The sequence below is a fragment of the Pseudopodoces humilis genome, chromosome 1 (genome assembly GCF_049639895.1).
Source record: "Pseudopodoces humilis isolate 2021_Gansu_Grassland_sample_001 chromosome 1, ASM4963989v1, whole genome shotgun sequence".
Lineage (NCBI taxonomy): Eukaryota > Metazoa > Chordata > Aves > Passeriformes > Paridae > Pseudopodoces > Pseudopodoces humilis.
The window spans coordinates 31,199,704-31,219,814 of record NC_142200.1 but is presented as its reverse complement, the minus strand read 5'-3'; the positions used below and the strand labels follow the sequence as shown (position 1 = coordinate 31,219,814).

The window sequence follows — 20,111 nt, the reverse complement described above, 5'->3', positions numbered from 1 at the left end:
AGCTTTCCCACTCCCTATCAGCCTTTGCTTCAAAAGGGAACAAGTGAAAGTATTTCAGAGCTTTTCTGTATAAAAGGCTACCCACCATCTTGACCATTCTTCACAGTCCTTCCCCATACTTGCTCTTGTTCTTAAATACAAAAGCCAAGAACGGTAGACAATATACCATATAGACGGCTAACAGTGTTCTGTACAGTAGGAGTATTTATGTATCTATACCAGAAATATCTTGCTCAACACATCTTAAAAATCACATTTGCCTCTCCATTAATTCAACCACATTAGTTCTTCTCAGTCTATCTTGCAAATACTTAATAATATAACACTTCTGTTCCGTGGTTTTCAACTGAATAACCCTCAGGTGACAAGAGAGTTAGTACTACTAGTGCCTCTGTTATTAGTCTTACCTTTTAGACTGGAAAGTCTAGTCTTGTTGCATTTCTAATATATCAGTCCTCTCTATCACCCAAGTCTTCCTGCCTATCTTGACCTTCCTGTGTATCAATGATGCCCTCTACATCTCATGAACATTTTCCTACTTCTTGTGCAAACATCTTTAACAAAAATAACTTAAAAGCTTGATTCTAAAACTGGAAGAACTGTACTTAACAATCTTCCTCCTAGTTTGACTTTTAAAACTGCTGATTATTTTTCTTTTCCTTTCCCACCCTGCATTTCTTACAAAAATCCCCTTCTCCTTCAGTTTAATGAAAACATTATCCTTATCTAATGCTATAAAATGCTTAACTGAATCCCACAAATATAAATTTACTTTACCCACTTTACCTAAAAAATTAGTTGGCACATAACATGTAAGGTTAACACATTAGTCATACACAATCTACCTTTAGTACACAGTAATTTCACATTTATACTTTTTTCTCTGTCTTTATTTATATTTTCTTTTAAACTTTGTTATGAGTCTGAGAATTTTTCATTAAGCTAATGATAATTTCCTTTTCTATTTTTTTTTCTTTTCCTAAGCTAGAGGCTATGTAGCTCCTCCAAACAGTATGAGTAACTTAGTAAAAAAAAAAAAAAAATCCAAAAAAAATTGACTCATGTTTCCACGATCACAATATCGAAACATTCCTCAGTGAAAAACAAGAGGGAGGAGGATTCAGTTTAACATAACATTATCTAATGTGGAATCTTCCCAGCAGAATTTGTGATGACAAGACGATAATATTGCCACATCACTGTTTTTCTGAATTCCAAGTTGCTTAATAGACATTTGACTGAAATAAATATTTCAATATTTACTCTCTGGATTTACCACTACTTTGTTTACCATTTATAGCAAATATGTACAACAAGAAGTAAAAAAACATGTTGCTCAACACAAGTAATTTGAAGAAACCAACAGAAAGCTACAGACATTTTAAGTTTAGAAGTTTGAACCATCATGGATTAAGCTGACAAGTAATAGAGCAAATATACTGAACTAGCGATGTAGAACTAGTTTCAGAGTAATTTCAGGTCTCTGCTTGCACTTTTATTGCTCTCCCTCCTTCAGTCTAAACCCCTGAAGTTAAGATGAAGCACTTGTCAAAGTTCCAAAAGAGTCTCAAAACCAGCCCAAACACCCTCTCTTAAAGAGAAACTAGTGAAAGAGATATGTAAGGGGGAAAAAAAAAGGCTAAGAAGAAGTAACAGGGAAAAACCCAGAGGAAAAATGATCATGAAAAAAAACTCCTAAGGTACTGTATCCTGAAGACTAAGGTAGAAAAAACAAGTGAAAAACAAGAGAATCAAGAATAGAAAAGAGAACAATTTTTTATGCTCCTCTGAAGAAGTATTTTTACCTATCAACTGAATAACTAAGTAATGAGAGTGGTCTACAAAACTTATTCTTGACTGTAAAAAATAGCACAATATAGGAACATAACAAGAATACTGCCTCCAGAATTAAAAACATTGGAAAATGTCAAGTGGACAGTGCTGAAATGGAGTTGGGGGCTGGGGGAAGGAAAAGACAAATACAAGCATAAAGTAAAGGTTCTTTTCTGTGACACAAAACCAAGTACAATAAGAATAAAAGGGAAAAAACATAATGAAGCTGTGATGCACACTGTATACTTTAGAGGTTAAAGCAGACATCCAGAAGACAAACATCTCATACTCTTATCTACTTCAGCTCATAAAATTTCCCATGAACTGTATTACTCACTAATCTTTACAAGCATGCAGAGTGGTTACTGAGAATGCTGTCCAAATAGCCATTACAGTAAAAGAACATAAACAATGCTGCATATCTGACTACAGTATCATTTTCTTTTACATAAGAAATTAATGTAAAAAAAAATAATTTAATAAATCATGTCACTTGCCAGCCAAGACACCAAGTAAATGAGAGAATGAAGTATCTCACTTATTTCATTTTATCATATATTTATGCCAGTAATGTAATACTGATAAAAGTGTTACTAATAAAATCATCTCAGGGCTAGGACTTCATAGGAATTAATTAACCTGAAAGTCCACAGAGGAAGAAGGCCCAAGAAAGGTCACAAGAAAGAGTGATTCTCACCATCCAAAATAAATTCAAATAATTAGTGTATACTGTCCTACATTTTTTCCCACTTTGAGGAATGTAAACATACAGGCATTAAATTTCATTATCATAAGTAAGAAATTTAACCTATCAGTTCAAACTTGGAAATTAAAGGATTGAAAGTAAGAACAAGCTGAGAAAACACACTTAATTCTGATTTAATAAGCCACCCCTCAGCAGATGTGTGCAGTTAATTGAGGATGCACACTCCGCTACCTTGCTAGTTATCAGCTCTGCAACCTCTAAAAATGGCCACACATGGCCAGCTAAAACATCTATCCAGAAATCTTCTCCTCTGTGCCATCAGACTTGCAAAGAAAACAAATGTGAGAGAGAGCTTGTTCAATTGCAAAGAGAGAGCATTTCATGTTGCCTTGCACATCATATCAGAATGCTGACAAAAACCTGGATGGCCTTAAGAAGGAAGCTTCATCTACACCTGGAAGGGGAAAGGAAGGTATCTGATAATCAACCATCGAGAAAATTCTAAAGGACCAAAAGGTCAGAAACCCAAAATGATTGGTGAAGTCTTTCAGTGCTTTGATTCCTTTCGACTTGAAGCCAACATAAAATATTCTTTCATATTATTTTTTATTATTTAATATTCTTTTTCAATCTTTAATGGATTTACACGAATGACTGACAAGTAAATTGCAATTCATTCCTAATAAGAATGCATAAGTAATGAAATGAGACTGCCATAGTAGTGGTCACCAAAGCAGTGACTGATCTCAGTTGGTCCAGTGAATACAGTTTAGTACTGAATATTAACAAAGACAAAAAAAAGCTGATCATGTTAGATCAGTACACTAAAATACAAGGTTGCAGACTTTCTAAAAGGTAGGAAATGTGAGAAATGTTTATAAAATGGGGTGGAATTGTATTGTAGAAAACAGAGACTCAAAAGAAGTCTTGAAGGACAGAGTTATCAAGGACAGGTAAAATGGAATCACAGCATTATTTAGGTTGGAAAAGACCTCTAAGAAAATCGACTTCAACCATTAACCCAGCACTAACAAGTACACCACTAAAACCATATCATTAAGTGTCACATCTACGTGTTTTTAAATACCTCCTGTAGTGGTGACTGAAGCACTTCCCCGGACAGCCTATTCTATTGCTTGACAACTCTTTTTGTAAAGAAATTCTTCATAATATGTGAAATGGTTATTACGATGTTTCACTTAGTTAAACAAGGTCAACACAGAGATTACTTTTACTGAAGGGAACAAGCTGCTGATGTCCACCTCCTTAAGATTACTCATTTCTGTTTCTCTGACAGTAGTGTCAGACTTGAATCTAAATCAATAAGGTGATTAAACTCCACATTCTCCACTGTCGTAGAAGAGAACCTCAAAGCTAAATTTTGGGCTGGTTTTTGTCCAGAGATGATTTCCCTTTTAATCACTACACTGAGTGATTCAGCCCCATTTTAGTAAAACATATAAGCCAGAAAAATTATGGTGACAAAGTACTTGATGAGCACCTGTGAGTGCACCTATCCCTTCTGTGACAGTAAAAGCCAACTTAACCTGGCATTCTTCTTTAAAATATCCTATAAAGACAAGGAGATCTATGGAAGATCCTGTGAATTAGCATTTTAGAAGAGATGTTAACTGTACTTTTCTTTCACAGAACACAAGCACCCACCAAAATCAATGTTATAAACAAGATGTGAAGAGAAACTATAACACAGTGCTTGCTGGTAAAAAGTTCTCCCTTCGGACTGCATATATTCTGTTACAAAAGAATCTTGAAAATCTTTCTTCAGAATATTTAATACTTTCTCATTCCGTGACAGAACTTTCAGTTCAAAAGTGACAAACACCTTGTAGGGATAGAGTACAATTCCAACCAGATCTTACAGAATTACAAGCTGTTAAAAAAATTAGCCACTAGCCTTTCTGCTTGCTTCCCTCAGGAAAATTATGGCAGCCTCTCAAAGAAAAGTTTGACCTCCAACAGCAGTTGACCTCTGCCATTACCAAAACAAGCAGGCAAAGGAAAGAGAACGTATTTACTGGTTACTAATATTCAGGTTCTGGACACAGCAGAAAGGCCATAACAAGAAAGGAGGCCACACAAGCTTGTTTCCAGTGAGCCCACGATCTCACAGGTGTCCCAGCTGAAACACCCTTAGTTCAGCAGAAGTACAGGAAAAAGATAAGAGTGAATAAAAAGCTAACTGTGTCGAAAGAACAAAACACACCCAAAATACTGCTGCTCCTGAAGAAGCATTCTGAATCAGTACTTGTTTTCATACATACCAATGAGACTAGTCTTCTGTCCATATCCTGACAGTAAAGCTGGCTGTGTTAAAGGCAGGGCTAGAGAAAGAACAGCCAGTGAGTTGCAAAGCCAACAGACTGAAGCGATTCACAAGGTGCTGGGGCAGGCTGCTGGCTCTGAGGATCTTTGGATCAGAAGGTTTACAGGAAGTCTCTCAAGTGGAAGGGCAGTGTTGAAAGACAGACATTAGGAAAGATAAGGATTGTATTACACCTCTTTATGTTTTCAGCCTCTGTGAGAACACGAAAAATCACATCTGAAACTTGGAGACACATCTGGAGCCAGATGCATTTCCTCCAGAGCAGAGAAAAATCTGAGAAAGTTAAAAACCCGAAGTAAAGAACACTGTCCACTGAAGAAGCTTCAAAAGAATTAGTCAAAACATGAGCCAAGGACCACAGAAGGCAAGGGCAGTCTTCTCAGCAGATAGAGCAAGAAAGCAAGTGGTCTGGGAAGGTCACTATATCCTGAAGGAAAATGAATAAAAATATTAATTAAGAAAAAATTGAAGCATTAGGGCTTAGGAGCTCCTCTGCAAATAGGGCCAAGAGGTCATTGACAACACTACTTCATCTTTAGCAAAGACTGTTTAGAATGCTGCAATACTGTAAAATGTTATGCCTGATGCATCACATTTTAGGCACAAAGAGCGATGAAGAATTTAGATGCTCTACAATTCAGGCTAAAAAGATTTTAATGATACCAGGTAAGTGCATTGACTTAGAGGAAGAAGAGACACTGTACTTGGAACACTAACCTCAAACCTTGCTCTCTATTCTGTCAGCTTGAATTTTAGCCTACATAACATTATTTTAACAGCTGTCAGTGTAATATTGTAAATACACTTAAGAGTATATATGTTATTGATCCCTCATAGGTTAAATGTACCCATTAATGCAGTGGATGGTAGTGACAGGATGCATTTGTCAGAAGGATTATATGCACACTGTGCCAGGACATGTCACCCAACACCATTTTGTGTGCATTGTTCAAATTCATGATAACAGGGTGAGGGGACTGCAGAAAAATCAATCTTGGAAAAAAAAAGTGGAAACTATAGATTCCATAGCAGAATCTGTGTTTTCTGATCCCAGATGCTCTATGTATTTTTAATATTTAAAACACTGTAAAATTAAACATTAGCTGTCAAAAAATTTACTACAGGAATAAATATCCTCTGCCATTTAAGGAATCTTATTTTGTTTTAAGCCAACCATATAATCACTATTGTCTAAACTGATAGCTACTGGCAATGGCAAAGCTCATCACCTGCAAGCTCCCTTGCCACTGTTCTTTTGGGAAAACTATCTTAAGACAAACAGATGTTTCTGCTGTTTTAAACCAACAGGAAATGGACTGACTTTCTCCCTTTTCCTTTCCTAGAAACAAATACTAGCAAAGAAAAATCTTAGCACAGCTGTACTCAACACTTTCCTTGCAACAATATGTCTGTGTGGGAGGCAGGCAACTAGTGGGAACAAACAGGCCAGGGGAAGTGAAATGTAGCATGCAGAAGATGAAGACAAAGAATTAATTTGAAAGTCTTGACTGGATTATTACACCATAATGCCAATACACTAGCAGAGGAAGTAAAAGGGTAATGTACAAGACTTTGCTTTAAGATATGATCCAAATCCTATCTCAACTGGTAATGTACACAACTGAATTAAGTATCAGCTGGCAATCTCAGTCCCTTCCAAGCAAATTTAAATCATCCAAAAGCTTCTTTAGTACAAATAGACTGCAGGTTTAGTGGCCAAGTTGCAGCCTTGTCTTTAAGGGAATGTGTTTAGGTCAAACCTGAGGAATGAATTAATATAATGAAATGCAGAATTCATGCTTTGTGCGGATACCCCAAACACTTAATTGTCACTGCTGGCAAACTGGCATCCTTTACTCACACTAGATTTACATAAAAAAGGAAAACTGCCATTGAAGCTACTGCATTAGAGCCTCAATTATTATAGAAGATGAAAACTTGAAGAAAATGATGAGACAAAGCCTTGCAGAAAACCTGGTTTTAATTGATTTGTGCTGGAATTATGACATTTTAAAGTCATGAAAAGCTTCAGAATAGAAAAAGGCAACTTTTTTCAGAATTCTTTTGCTGAGAAATTCTTGCACAAATTCATGCTGCCATCTAATGGTCTAAATCGGCTATTTCCTGCTGAAGAATTAAATCTGAACAATCACTTGATTTTTTTTTTTTTTTGACTTTGGACTACTCTTTATTTCCCTAAGTTTTAATTCTTTGAAATTGATATCTGTTGTTCAGAATGAAATAATAGCATATTTAAGGAGATATCACCTATTTAAACCAAGCTTTTAATTTCTATTTCCAAGTATTTTTTAATATTTCTTCCAAGGTTTTTTCCCCAAACTACTGGGAAGAGTACGAGGAATAGTGAAAGGAGTTTTTGCAAAGTCAGTCAGTAAACATTTTTATTATCACACCTCTCAATCCTTAAAATACAAATATTTAGGACAGAATTTTGCAACACTGACTGGAAAGGCAGGCAAAGCACCTCTTATTCTGTTTTTTTTAGGGGAAGAATATTGTACCCTATGTCTAAGGTCTGAAGCTGACAACTGTAGCAAAGTAAAAATCCCAGTTGCACCCCACTGCTCCCCCACAAAACAAGAGATTTGTTTGCTGTAATCAGTTCAACATAACAGGGTCCAAAACAGAGGGTTATTCAATCAAAAGCATGCCTGCCTCTCCTCAAAACTGCTGTTACCCAGATATGCCCCTAAAGAGTTTGTTCTTTTAATACTTTTCTCTCCCGCTTCTCTCTGGGGAGAGATTTTTGTCTTTTTTTCAGTCCTTCCACTGCGACGGTCGAATGGCTCCCACTATAGCACTCATAAAAGTATTGTGAATCGACATTCTTAGGATTATTTCTCAGAGTAGGATTCAGCTCTAGATTCAGATGTCTAAATTTAGGTATTTAGTTAATGTGTAGAAACTAAGTTGCTGTAAAAGTGAAGCTCTGGAGAGATCCATGCTAAACATAGTTTAAAGCATGACAAACAGCATTCTAGACTAGGAATTATTCTGACTAATCCTTCCACTGGTTATAAAGGGAGACTGAGTTTCTAAACCATAGGCAGAGACTATTTGAAAGGCATCTGTGCTTGGATCCAAATCCCACCAGCACCACAAAGAACTGCACCTAGCTGCCTAAACACAAGCACACAGTACAATCTGAGATGCAGTCATGTACCTAAAACATCCACATGATGTGACAGAGGACTGATCCATGAAACAGACAAGTTTCTCACAAATAGCTGGAGTCCTAGTGGATTACATTAAATACTACAATGACTGAACATAATTTTTAGGGATTCCTTCAGTTGCCTAAACTTAGCTATGCAGGGCCATTTGAAATGCTCTAGGGTATCTAGCCTGACCTTCTGCTGCCACTCTACTAGGGGTCTTCTCTAGGTCTTCTGCTAAATCCATTGGTCCCATGTGGATGTCTCACACACCCCATGATGTCTCAAGTGGCACTAGAGACCTATGTTTAGGCAACTTAGTGTCCCACATCTGCCACAGTATATATGCTTGGGAAAAAAATCTGCTTAACACACAGCTGTGCATAAAATCCTCCTCTGTTGCAGCAAGCTCCAACATAAAGTCTCAATAATGGGAATTCAGTGACATATATTAAGCTAATCATGTGCCTAGAGTAACAAAAAGACTCTGTGGAGTAATCAGAATTTTACCTTTTCCAGACTGCTGGTTGATCTTATAGATAAGAGAAGTCTTTCAGATCCAACAACTTTTTATATTATGCACTGGAATATTTGTGCCTTAAACAGATGAGGCTCTCCATGCAGAGAGCAGTCTTTTTCTAGAAGCTAAACAGGGTGCTTAAGCAGCACAGAAGAACATCTAAAGGTCAGGAAAAATTCAGACTTCATTCTCTTTCTGTAAAATAGATAACTGGGTTGTATAACTGTAGGTGTAGTTTTAGACACGGTAATATCAATAGATTTTTACATTGTCTCCTGCATTGCAACCCATGCACTTCAAATTTGGCTTCTACAGCTGTTCTTCTGGCTAGATTTTCCCTTTTTTCCCCTCATAGGACTATGTAACTTTTGTGAAAAAAATGAAGTTGGGTGAGGATTTAGACTGCATTACTAAGCACTCATGTCAAGTAACACTTCCCTCAAATCTTTTCCCTTTGATGCATATATTAAATCTTTAGGTCAGCATTCATAAAAGAAACAAACTTTTCATTTTATTCCATTCTTTCACCATCCAGTCTTTTATTAATATGACTTGACAATTTTGGTAATTTATCCAATAATCACACAGTCTATTCTCTCTTTGATCATTAGATTGGATAACATGTTAGTCCACTATGAAGCTAGCAGCTGCAGATGTAGTTGGCCAAAGACCAGGCCTCAAGCTTTCTTTTATTATCCCTCATTTTTAAAGTGCTTGTTCAGTATTCAGTTGACAGGGCTGATATACATCACTTCAGGAGCAGAGAAGTCTAAGCTAAAGTTCCATGCGGCAATGAGTATCCAGCAGGGGAGCAGGTAGGAACTAGGTACAGGTAGGTGATACCCTGTGCTTTGTGGCCAGGCAGCACAGCTGGCTCCACAAGAGGCAAGGATATGCTGCTGCTTTATTTTTCTGAGTTTGGTCTTGCAAATTACACTGTAAAGAAGAATTAACTAACAAATTTATTATCAAAGAAAAATGTGAGCAGAATGGCAGAGCTATGAAAAAAGAGAAAAGGAGGAATGGTTTGTGCAGTCCCCCATGCTCTGAGGAGAAAGGGGATAGTCTTCTCCTTAGCCTGTAGTACACAACATACACACAGAAAGAAGCAACCCTACACAAGACTAAGATGAAGGCTCAGTGCAGCAGAAACTGTCCAAGTGCACAGAAGCTGTAGTTTATCCTAGGCACACCACCGCTTTGCGTGACATGCTTGCAGAGCTATCACACTATCCAAATTCCTTAAAACCAAGCAAGAAACTGCTTTAATTACTGTACTTCCGTTCTTTAGCTTGTCATTGTTTTGTATTCCCTTTGTTCCTATATTTCGCAAGTGTTTTTCATTTTGAAAACTTTTTTTATATATATAGATTTTTCAAGCTCTCTAGATTGTGGTGAGACACATATTAAGGAATTTTATATATTAAGAAAACAACTTCTGAATTCTCCCAAAACACAGGGGTTGGGTTTTATGATCTCTTTAGCACTACTTTCCAAACTAAAACATCAAAAGCTGCTGTTCAGTTTCGAGCGGTTATATTTCTTGGCTGAAAACTCTTAGTTTAGCTAAATCTGTAAGATACAATTTGTTCTGTCACTTACATACATTCTATAATTGAAAGTACTGCAGGACAATTAAAATTCAGGAATTACTCCCTCCAATTCTAACTGAAGAAAAAAATAAAACAAACCATCATTCAATGGTAACAAATCAAGCTGGACAACTCTGTAGTCCGAATTGATACCTTATTTTATTGTTTAACAGCACTAATTTAAACAGCCATGTTTTTAATTTTTTTTCACATGGTTTAAGCCAATGCACTTAAGCCAGAGATGCAAGGGAGTATGGGTTCTAGCACTGGCTATAGATATGAGAGTATGCACATGTTTTGTCCTCAACTCTGCCAATAGTTTTCAAACCTGACCCGCCGACTCAAGGCTTGGGCTGTGCTGAGTAGCGTGCCAGTTCTCCTGAGTCATGCCAAATGCTGCGCTGACAAACACGCAAGCTACATCAGTTAGCAGCCCAGCCCTGAAAGCATGAGCACCTCCTTCCCCAGAGTCAGCCTGGAAAGCTCTTAGATTAAAGAAGCCATAAAAAATTAAATGAGACATTTTTAGCTTTTCTGTAACATATAGTTTTTGAACTGAAAGGTCTTCATGTGCCTTTCTTGCAAAATTGCTTACAAGTCCAACCTATGAATGTTTAAATTGGTTGTATATAACTGGTAAATTCTGAGTGCCAAAAGCGTATTTTCCTCTACTGTAATCTCAGTTAGGAATGCAGACACCTTTGTTAAATAAGAAGTTGTCTGACATGGCTGGATTCAGGGTTGAAAATTTTTTAAAAGCTCTGTCTTATCAGAGGCCATCAAACTTTCTTTTACCAAACTTGCATGGGTTTTACTTCAATGAAGAAAATCCAGAGAGGACTCAAAGTTCTTATCTACATTGGAAACTGTACATGAACTGTAGCATGCAGGTACCAAAACTACCAGAAAACTAAGCTGGGAACTTCACATGATTCAGCTCAGCATCACACAGACTTCATCAGCCTGTCACAATATGCAGTATAACGGCAATGACTAGTGCTGTTAACAAGTTAGCCAGTTCTGCATTCATTATTTTGAGTGAAGTCAGGATGGAAATATTCATACCTCATCCAGTTCCAAGCTAGACTGTATTTTATATACTTCGCTACTCTAAGAGGAGAGCTGACTTGCCTTGCACCTCCTAACTTAGCACAGGAAGAGACTTAAAGAGCTAAGACCTTGCCACAGTGTTACACACTGCCTTAAATGTCTTGCTCTCTGCCATGCTGAGTTTTGCATGCACAAAGCTCTATAAACAGCCAGTATCCAACACCTACCCTGGTGCAGCACTATCAGTACCGTAAGCAACAGGTAGGTAGTTGGAGCATGTCCTGATAAAAACCACAGAATTACTGTGAGAAAGTGTTACAGGGAACACTTAAAGAGAACACCTGTGGAAGGATGCTCATTTGGGACATCTCATCACTTGCCTTCCATGCTGACCACTAGGAAAACCTTTCCCTTTTCCTTTTTCCCTCTCATTTGTTTGTTTTCCTTTTCCCTGTGAAAGTAGCTCTCACCTTCACTATAAATTTATGCCATCAGCTGTAGATCTTGCAAATGGATGTTGGTCCCTTACAAGCCTTCTTCAACATCCTCTGTGTAACATACTGCCCATATAAGCATGCTCCATGGCACGTGAGAGAGTAGCTCTTCACACACTTAAATCAACCTATGTTGCCCTTACATTCCAAATACACCCTGTCCCTCTCTGGTGAAGACAAAAGCTCCTGTGTGACTAGAAAAGAAGATGTCTAAGTACAGTTGTAAGTCATGGAATAACTTCTCCTTTGCTCTCCCCACAAAAACTGATTAATTTCTGAGCAGCTCAACTTCCAGTGGTGGAGGCAGGAAATATTCAGGGACACAAAGGCTGGGGAATTGAAAATGAAGGAGAAGGAATCACTGCCACTTTTGACATCTTGGCCTGACATGGAATCTAGCCATCAACTTTGCATACGAATTGCAGCTCTAGGATCACATTTCCATGAGATATTGAAAAGGATCTTTTGTGCCACTTGAAACGCTAGACTTTAGTGGTGTAGAGAGATGCCCTGGAATGAACTTAATAATCTATTTTCTCCTCAAGACATTAGTCTCGTAGTATCAAAGTTTCCCTAATGCAATCTCCTAATCTTAGTCTGTACCTTCACCTATTTGAAAAGCACATTTCTTTAAACAGAGATCACTAAAGGGAATGCAGACACAGTATAAAAGACAAAGCTTCCAATTTATTTAGCAGATTTTGTATCTTTTTTAATAGCAGAAAATAACCTACAGTCAAACTAATGAAAATGAAAAAATACTTTATGCAGTGTGTTATCTACATTAATTCTCAAATCTTAACAGTCTATATAGTCAGCATTTATTTCGGTACTTCAGCAATACTTCTATTCCACTATCCAATCTGCAAAAATCAGCAAACAAATGCTAAATACAATGTGGCAGTAGAAGAAAATAAATGCAACATATTATACCACAGGAATATAATAGAGTGCTGCGTCATATGCTTCACATTTCAAACTTCACTGGCTATTGTAACAGATCCAGACTCTGTCTCCAGGCTCGCCTGTGGTGAGGGTGAGTAGGAGGTACCAAGCACTGCTGACAGGAAGAGGTGCAGGATCGTGCCCATCACAGACAGCACCCCACAGTGCAGCCAGGCTGAGCTGCAGGGCCTGTGCCCAGCACGGCTCACAGGACAGGGCTGTGCTGCTCAAATCTCTTGGCCACAGGACTGACTTGAGTCTCCCCCTCGGTACCACCCGCGTGGCCCTGCCTTTATCTGACAGCACAGCACAAAGTTTTCACATGACCATCATTCCTTCACTATTCCTGCCAGGATTGTCTCCTTGTACGCAAATCCTGCAAGAGTGAATGACCAAGAGGGGTTCATCTCTGCCGAGGCTGAGGTTTGCATGTGTGGTGCCCGTGGGGAACAGTCCCCTTCAATGCCACACCAGTCAGGGCCCAAGGTAGCTGAAGGTATGGAATATTATCTGTAATACTCTCTTCCTAAACCAGCAGGTCTAATAAACATTTAAATGATGCCTTACAAAGCATCATAAGTGCCTTTCCTACTGTGATAATAAAGGGCCAGCACCACCCAATGCAAAACAAGGCCACGAACAATTATTTCTAACAGAGCACTCAGTATTACACAGTTCATTTTTCTGCTTCATCTTTACTCTGACATTCATGTGTATACATGGCAAGTGCACAGTGGGTATGTGCTCATGCAGACAGACAGGTATGTCCAGTTATTTACTAGTTAAAGTTATTATTCAATTCACTAGCCACAGGATTATTAGCTATTCTGCATAGGTAACCATACTCAAGAACAGTGAAAAAGCAAGCAGAGATTGTGGCCTTCTGTCCCACCCAGCCTGTTTGTGATCAGAAAAATCAAGTGGCCTTGGCTACCTAAGGTGCCCAGAAAAATAAAGCTCATATATCATTTTGCCCTAACACCGAAATATGGCTCTCATGAAAGAAAGTTTCCAAAGAAGCAAACTTATAGGTTGAGCTAGACACACTAATCATTTTATATGAAAAGAAATAAAATATTATGAGTTAGCAACTGCTGAGTGTTTTAACATTCTATTTCCAGCAGTACCTTTCCATAATTAAGTTCAGATTTCAGAATTCCAGATTTTATGCCTTTAACTAGCTTTCATTTTTTTCCAGTATAGTGTTATATCTGCTAGTCAAGCTAATCTCACTATAAAAGCAATTCAAATAAATGAAGGATTTCTAAATATTAACTAAACTCATTTCAAGCACCATAATTAGCTTTTTAAACCATAATGTATGTAAGCAGAGACCCAGGTCAGCAGTTACTAGAAATATAACACAAGTGGTACAAAATCAGGCACTATTCCACAGAGAAATTAAAGGGCTTCTTCCAGGTTATTTTGGGGGGGTTTTTGGTCTCCTATAATTCTAGGTATTGTTGCTATAAAACAACACAACTCACCAGCCAAGCAAATTTAAAAAAACAACAAAAAAACCAAGATAGAATGAAGTGTTAAAATCTTACACTTACCAAGTTACCATGATTTAAAGTCTGGGGAAAAGCAAAATAGAATTAAGTAAATTGAACTAATTTCCTTAAACAATTCTGAAATCCTGGGGTTTTTTAAACTACTTAATTTTTCAACCTTGCCAGAAATTCAATTTCTAAAGAGTAATTTTGAACCAAAACACTCCTTCAGAATTCATACCCTCAATCTATTTGATAATTATGAGATGCATAAAAATAAACATTAAATCCATCAAGAAAAGCTTTATTAAAAATGGTATTATAGATCATATTTGGTCTCACTTTTGGAGCTTCAAAAGCCCTGATCTAATACAGCTGCTCTGGGGACAAATATGGGAAAAATACCTATCTCAGAGAAAGAAGTTTTTCAGATTACAGATTGACAGAGTTCTGAATATAGGTTTCTAAACCATGAAATAAAGGATTTTTGAGGATTAAGGAACTGAGATAGCAGACCAAGAAGAATAGTTAAAAAACCAGAAACCTGAGGACAGTTTCAAACCAGTTTTCAAAATGCAGTCCTTCCAATTTTATATTCAATTTCTAAGAAAAGAGTGCTTCATTTTTGATGCAACAGATTCTAATCACATGACATAACAACAAAAAAAAGCAAAAACCTCTCTCTGAAGTTAATGCTCTGCCTCCTCACTACCATGGCTATGTAATGTGTTTTTAATGCACATTAAAAAAATAAAAGCAGTTTTACATACCTTTACTCCTTGTGATGTGCTTAGGGCACCTGTCTCTTTTAGGAGGTAATTATGCATGTTCTAAGTAAGACTGCAGACTGTCCTTAAAAAAATTTTTAGTTTTCTTTTACTTTGAAATAACCTAGAAACTTAATGAAGGTTTAAATCTATATACTAAATGAAGGATAAAAAAAAAACAAAGTAACAGAAAGAGTACAAACCTCTGATTGTACATGCCCCGGAAATTATAATTTGCTCTGTAATTGGGAATTGGCTTTGGATCTAATGGCCTGTAGATGGCAGGCTCTCCTCTTTTCATTGCCAGACCATTCAGCTCCACAGTCGGTGTTATACTGCCTGCAAAAAATAAAATGTAAGTAAGGTGCTAAAACCAGAAATACTGAAAAACACGCAAGCAGAACTGAGCCACAAAGAGACACCTACACGGTATCTCTTTACTCTTACATTAAAAAGATGAAACTAAAAAGACATTTCAGGTTCTTTAAAAGATGGGAATATAGCTGCCAACTTAATCACAAGCAATGAAAAAGTACATTGAAAAATCTCAGAGCATTCTCTATGCAGTTTCAGTGGACTAATCTTCACATATGAATGAGAAAGTCAGTGCAATAATCAATCTGGTTTTTCATCTTTCCAAAGTACTTATAATACATTATGACACTTTCTGAAAGAAATATAAAGATAGTAGAATAATGTCTCTTTCTGCTGAGTACCATTAAATGAAACCACAAATAGAGCAAAGAGTCATTGAAACAAGCATGGTGAAACAGGCATTACTGCAGTCATTCAGGAGTCTTACAACAAGTTAGAAAAAATGTTTTATTTGCAAGACTTGAAAATTTAAGACCGTGTCTAAAAACTAATGGTCTCATAGGAGTGATCTACAGACTGAGCATACTGCTACTGGAAATCAGTGCAACTACAGCCATCTACTGGTGACAGAATGCAAAAATAGAAGGCAGACAGTACTTGCCCACTTGTATGGTTTCAAAAATGCCAAACAAGCTACATCCAGCTTCTTTCTTTCCTTTTTTTTGTTCTTAGATAAACCATTCAGCTACAGTAATTCCCACTTACAGTGCCGTAAGAGAATCCTATATGAGCTAAATGTGCATTCCAATAAAAAGGAGTTATTCTGAAAATATTTTCATGAGAGATTCAAATGACTTTACACTTAAAAAATATATATGATATATTATATCATATATATGATAATTTTCCAGTCTGATATTGAAGCTTTATATGCCAAATGATGAAAATGTTTATGCAATACTTACTCAAAAACTTATACCAACAACAGTTCTTATAATTTCCAGAGCAAGACATTACTATGAATTCAATTTTTTTATAAAACTACAACACATCATTTTGATGAGAAGATACCTGTGCATATACAATGCACCTTTCCTGGAGCAAAATTACAGTGTTAAGTGATAAAATTTTTAATTAATTCTCTTAAAGACTATTCCTCCCAGATTCACCCTCTAAGAATATGCTCAAAGCCAAAAAACTCTAGAAACTCAGTAATACTCTGCAAGGTCAAGAACCAAACTCAGCATCACTTTTCATAATGGTTTGAGCCTCCTGCTTTCTAAGCAGCCAATGTCACAGTGACTGTGAAGGAAACAGGACAAAACCAGCATCCTGGGTCTGGAGAGGCATTGTACTGACCTCCAAAGGAGCAACACTACCACACCCCTCTCAAACAATCCTTCACAGCTAATGCTCAGGATAATACAGACAAGCTCTAAAGAAAATTTACTTCTGCTTTTCTCTTTCAAACACAGAGAAGATTAACTGCAAATTTTTTTCTTTTTAAGAAAGTGGCTGCAGAATACATTTTTAAAAGAGGGGGAGGGGAAGACAGAAATTAAGGGGAAAAGAAGAAAACAGAAAAGAGGTAGGGGGAAAGGATTGTTTTAAAAATAAAAATGATAAAAGGTTTCACCACTTGATTTCCTTTACATGAATCTGAAATGAAGTTATGATTTTTTTTTCTTTAGAGATCAAGACAGAACAGATCACTGAGCACGTGCATGAGATACGTACCTCAGAAGGTTTTGCATGCACTGAAGGCAACTTGCAAATAACAGCTCAAAATGAAGGATGCAAGACACCAGTATACATTCTTTCTATTATTGAAACAAGTGTCTAAAGCCACCAGAAAGCTTTTTGAAAGCTTTGCTTTCAAAAAAAAAAAGAAAGGTTGCTCTGAAGAAAAACTTAGAATGTAGGAAATTACCTGTCAAAGCTTTCATGCCAAATCCCAGCCTTTTGTTTATGCCAGAGATGCAATATTTCCAACTTCATTGTAAAGTTAGCTGAAATATCTCTTTGGGAAATGTGTTTTAGTTAATTCAGTCTGGTTTTCTCCTGTCTGCTTACTGTTGATCACACACCGTCACTTTGTACACATCTAAGCATTATCTAAATAATATATTCCCTTACAGTTCAACCATTTTAGGTATGTGCATTAAAAATTCTTCCATGAAAGCTCACTAGAGGTTCGTCATTATCCAGTCATCCTATAGCTGCCTTGATTTTCATCCTACAAATTTAAGTATCTTGTTACAATTACTTATTTAGTGCTATAAAGTATCAAACACTTCAACAGGATCTAACACTCAGAGGAAAATGTCATACCTGGATTATTGTTTACATTGTTTTTGGGTGGTCTAGGCGTTGGTTTGGGAAGGGTAGTTTCATTCAATGCTTTGCTAGCAGCAGCATGTTGGGCCTTTTTAATACTGCTTCCTTCAGCTTCCCATGTCTGTTCTCCAAGAGTCAGTTGCACTGTGAACATCTTCAAAGACAAAGAACAGGTAAACACTGGCAAGATTACCACTGTGGATTAGAACAATCCGTATGAAAGCTTCCAGGGCTGAAGAGAAACCGTGCTCTCTTCTCATTGTATTCTACTCCCAGACAATATATCTGATTCTTCACCAGAGATCAGTGAGACCTTATCAGTGAGCAACATTTGGCTTTTCAAATCACAAAGTAAAATAGTGTAATTGTAATGTAAATTATCAAAGAACAGAACAATATTTAAACCAAGTAAGAATAACTTCAAACTGATCCTCTGCTCTTGGAAGACTATGTACAGTTCAGCTAAGAACACATTTCTTCATACATTTGAATATGTTTAGTCATTTTACTTGTAGAAAAAAAATATCAAGCATGATACTGAGAAAAAAAAATAATTTTGTAATAATTATGAAGGAATATAAATGACTACACACTTCTCAAGGCAGTAGAGAATTTGGCCCAGACAGTTTTACAGAGTGAATTAATTTCTCATACCCACATTTCTAAAAAAAATGCCTTTTGTTAGGGCAGAGTCACAACTCAAATACATTCAAAAATATAAAGAAACAAAAGAAATATTATCTTTTAAAATGAAACTGCAGTTCTTAAGGTAAAATCTATAGTGAGGATAGGAACTGTAAACATCCAGAGCTCAGAAATGGACTGATAAAAACTCTATATTTCAAATTCTGACAGAGGGCTATTTCAAGTATCCATGCTGTGCAAATTGTGCAGATAAAACTCAATGCAAGCTTAAGATATTAGACAGAGTCTATCTTCTGTATGATACATAAATGTTTTATTTAAATTTGAGCACATCACACTTGAGCATCTGAGAACAAAGGGAGAAAGGCTAGGAACTCAACATATTTGCCATATAATACCTAGATAAAAGGCAGGACTTAATAGTCAGGTACACACAGTAAACCAAGATATCACCTACTTGATACTTAAGTCAACAGAAAAAAAAAAAAGTCTACATATTAGTATGAACAGAATATAAAGTAAAATTTTAATTTTGACAGCTCTCTAATTTTTTAACTTCTTTAAACTTGCTAGATCCAGGACCACAGTTTTAGAGATAAATATGGTGGGCAGCCTTTAAATCTGCCTTTACGTATACAATTTTTTAGCACGTACTTGCAAACATTTGAACACAAGTATGTATGTGTCTCTCAGCCCTCTGCACATGCATACACTGCATTCAAACTGAATGCTATAAATACATCCTCGTGTCTTAATTACAGCCCTGAGATTTGGCCTACTGTTATTTTCAGAAGCACAATGCAAGTCCCTGTATCACAGCTCCTATTGCCATGTTGGTTTTGCCACAACAGTCACCATTCCCTCATGGAAGAAAGAGAGAAATAGTCTCTTCATTTTACACTCTGTCAAACCCTACCTCCATCTGAAACCTAAGATGGGCATTAGAGCTAAATACTCATAATTATATAAATTACCTACAAACATACATCCTTATTACTAAAAAAGTTGAAAATTGATTTCTGGATCTGGAGTTTATGTATTTCATATTTTTCAAGGAAGTATCAATGTAGGATTTTTATAGGAGGAGGAAAATCCTGAATTTAAATGAAAATATGATTAATAATGGCCACTTATCTACCTATAACTCTCAATGCTTAGAGCAATAAATAGGAACTCAGGATGATAAAGGGCTTGCTCAGTAAACTTCTGCCAGTCAGAGCACCTTCTCACTTAACACATCTGCAAAAAAAATCTCCTGCTAAAACCCACACATAGAAGTAGGTTTACTCCTTTATTAAAAGAATGAACCTGACTAAATCCAAACTCTGGAGCAGACAATGGAACATTCAAGTCCTGGAATACCAGGGTAACAGTTCCACTATTGACTGAGAGACATTTCTCACCTGAGGAAATTTCTATTCCTTAGACCCAACATAATCTACCTGATGTCCAGAGAGCAGAAATGCAAAGGCCATGATGCTTGTGCTTGTTTTTACTCTGCTGTGCTCATAAGGCCATTCTCTCTAAGCTCTGACAGGTCTTTACTCCTCACTTCTTCTGTGTAAAACCTTCTCACCTCCTTCCCAGCTTTTGAAGTGCTACATCCCTTACTCCTTTCCCTCTTTTCTATACCACCCTCCACTTTCTTTTGCCACTGTTCCTTTTATATTTGTGTCCTGAAATGACACTGACATAGAAGGACAGAAAGATGTGATCAATCTAACACAGTCCAAAACGTCATTTATGCTAACAAAGACTTTCTGGTTTTTCTTATGATGAAGAATCTGCCTAGAGGGCAGACTCCTAGAAACCCTAACTGCGCTGTTAGGAAGAGCCACTTCTCTCCCAACTGTATTGTTTCTAGTTTTCCATTTCACCCCTATTGTCTAAACTT

At 36.9% G+C, this 20,111-nt stretch overlaps 1 protein-coding gene across 4 annotated transcripts in view; it reads right to left on the bottom strand.

Annotated features, from left to right (window-relative positions):
• STAU2 (staufen double-stranded RNA binding protein 2) overlaps window positions 1-20,111 on the bottom strand; it is a 171,510-nt gene that overhangs the window by 128,429 nt on the left and 22,970 nt on the right. For all 4 annotated transcript variants that reach the window (XM_014255101.2, XM_005517089.2, XM_014255111.2 and 1 more), the window contains exons 4-5: window positions 17,567-17,726; window positions 15,124-15,259 (exon numbers count right to left, since the gene is read on the bottom strand). In XM_014255101.2, the coding sequence (XP_014110576.1) occupies window positions 15,124-15,259; window positions 17,567-17,726 (296 nt within the window). The remainder of the gene's footprint in view (window positions 1-15,123; window positions 15,260-17,566; window positions 17,727-20,111) is intronic.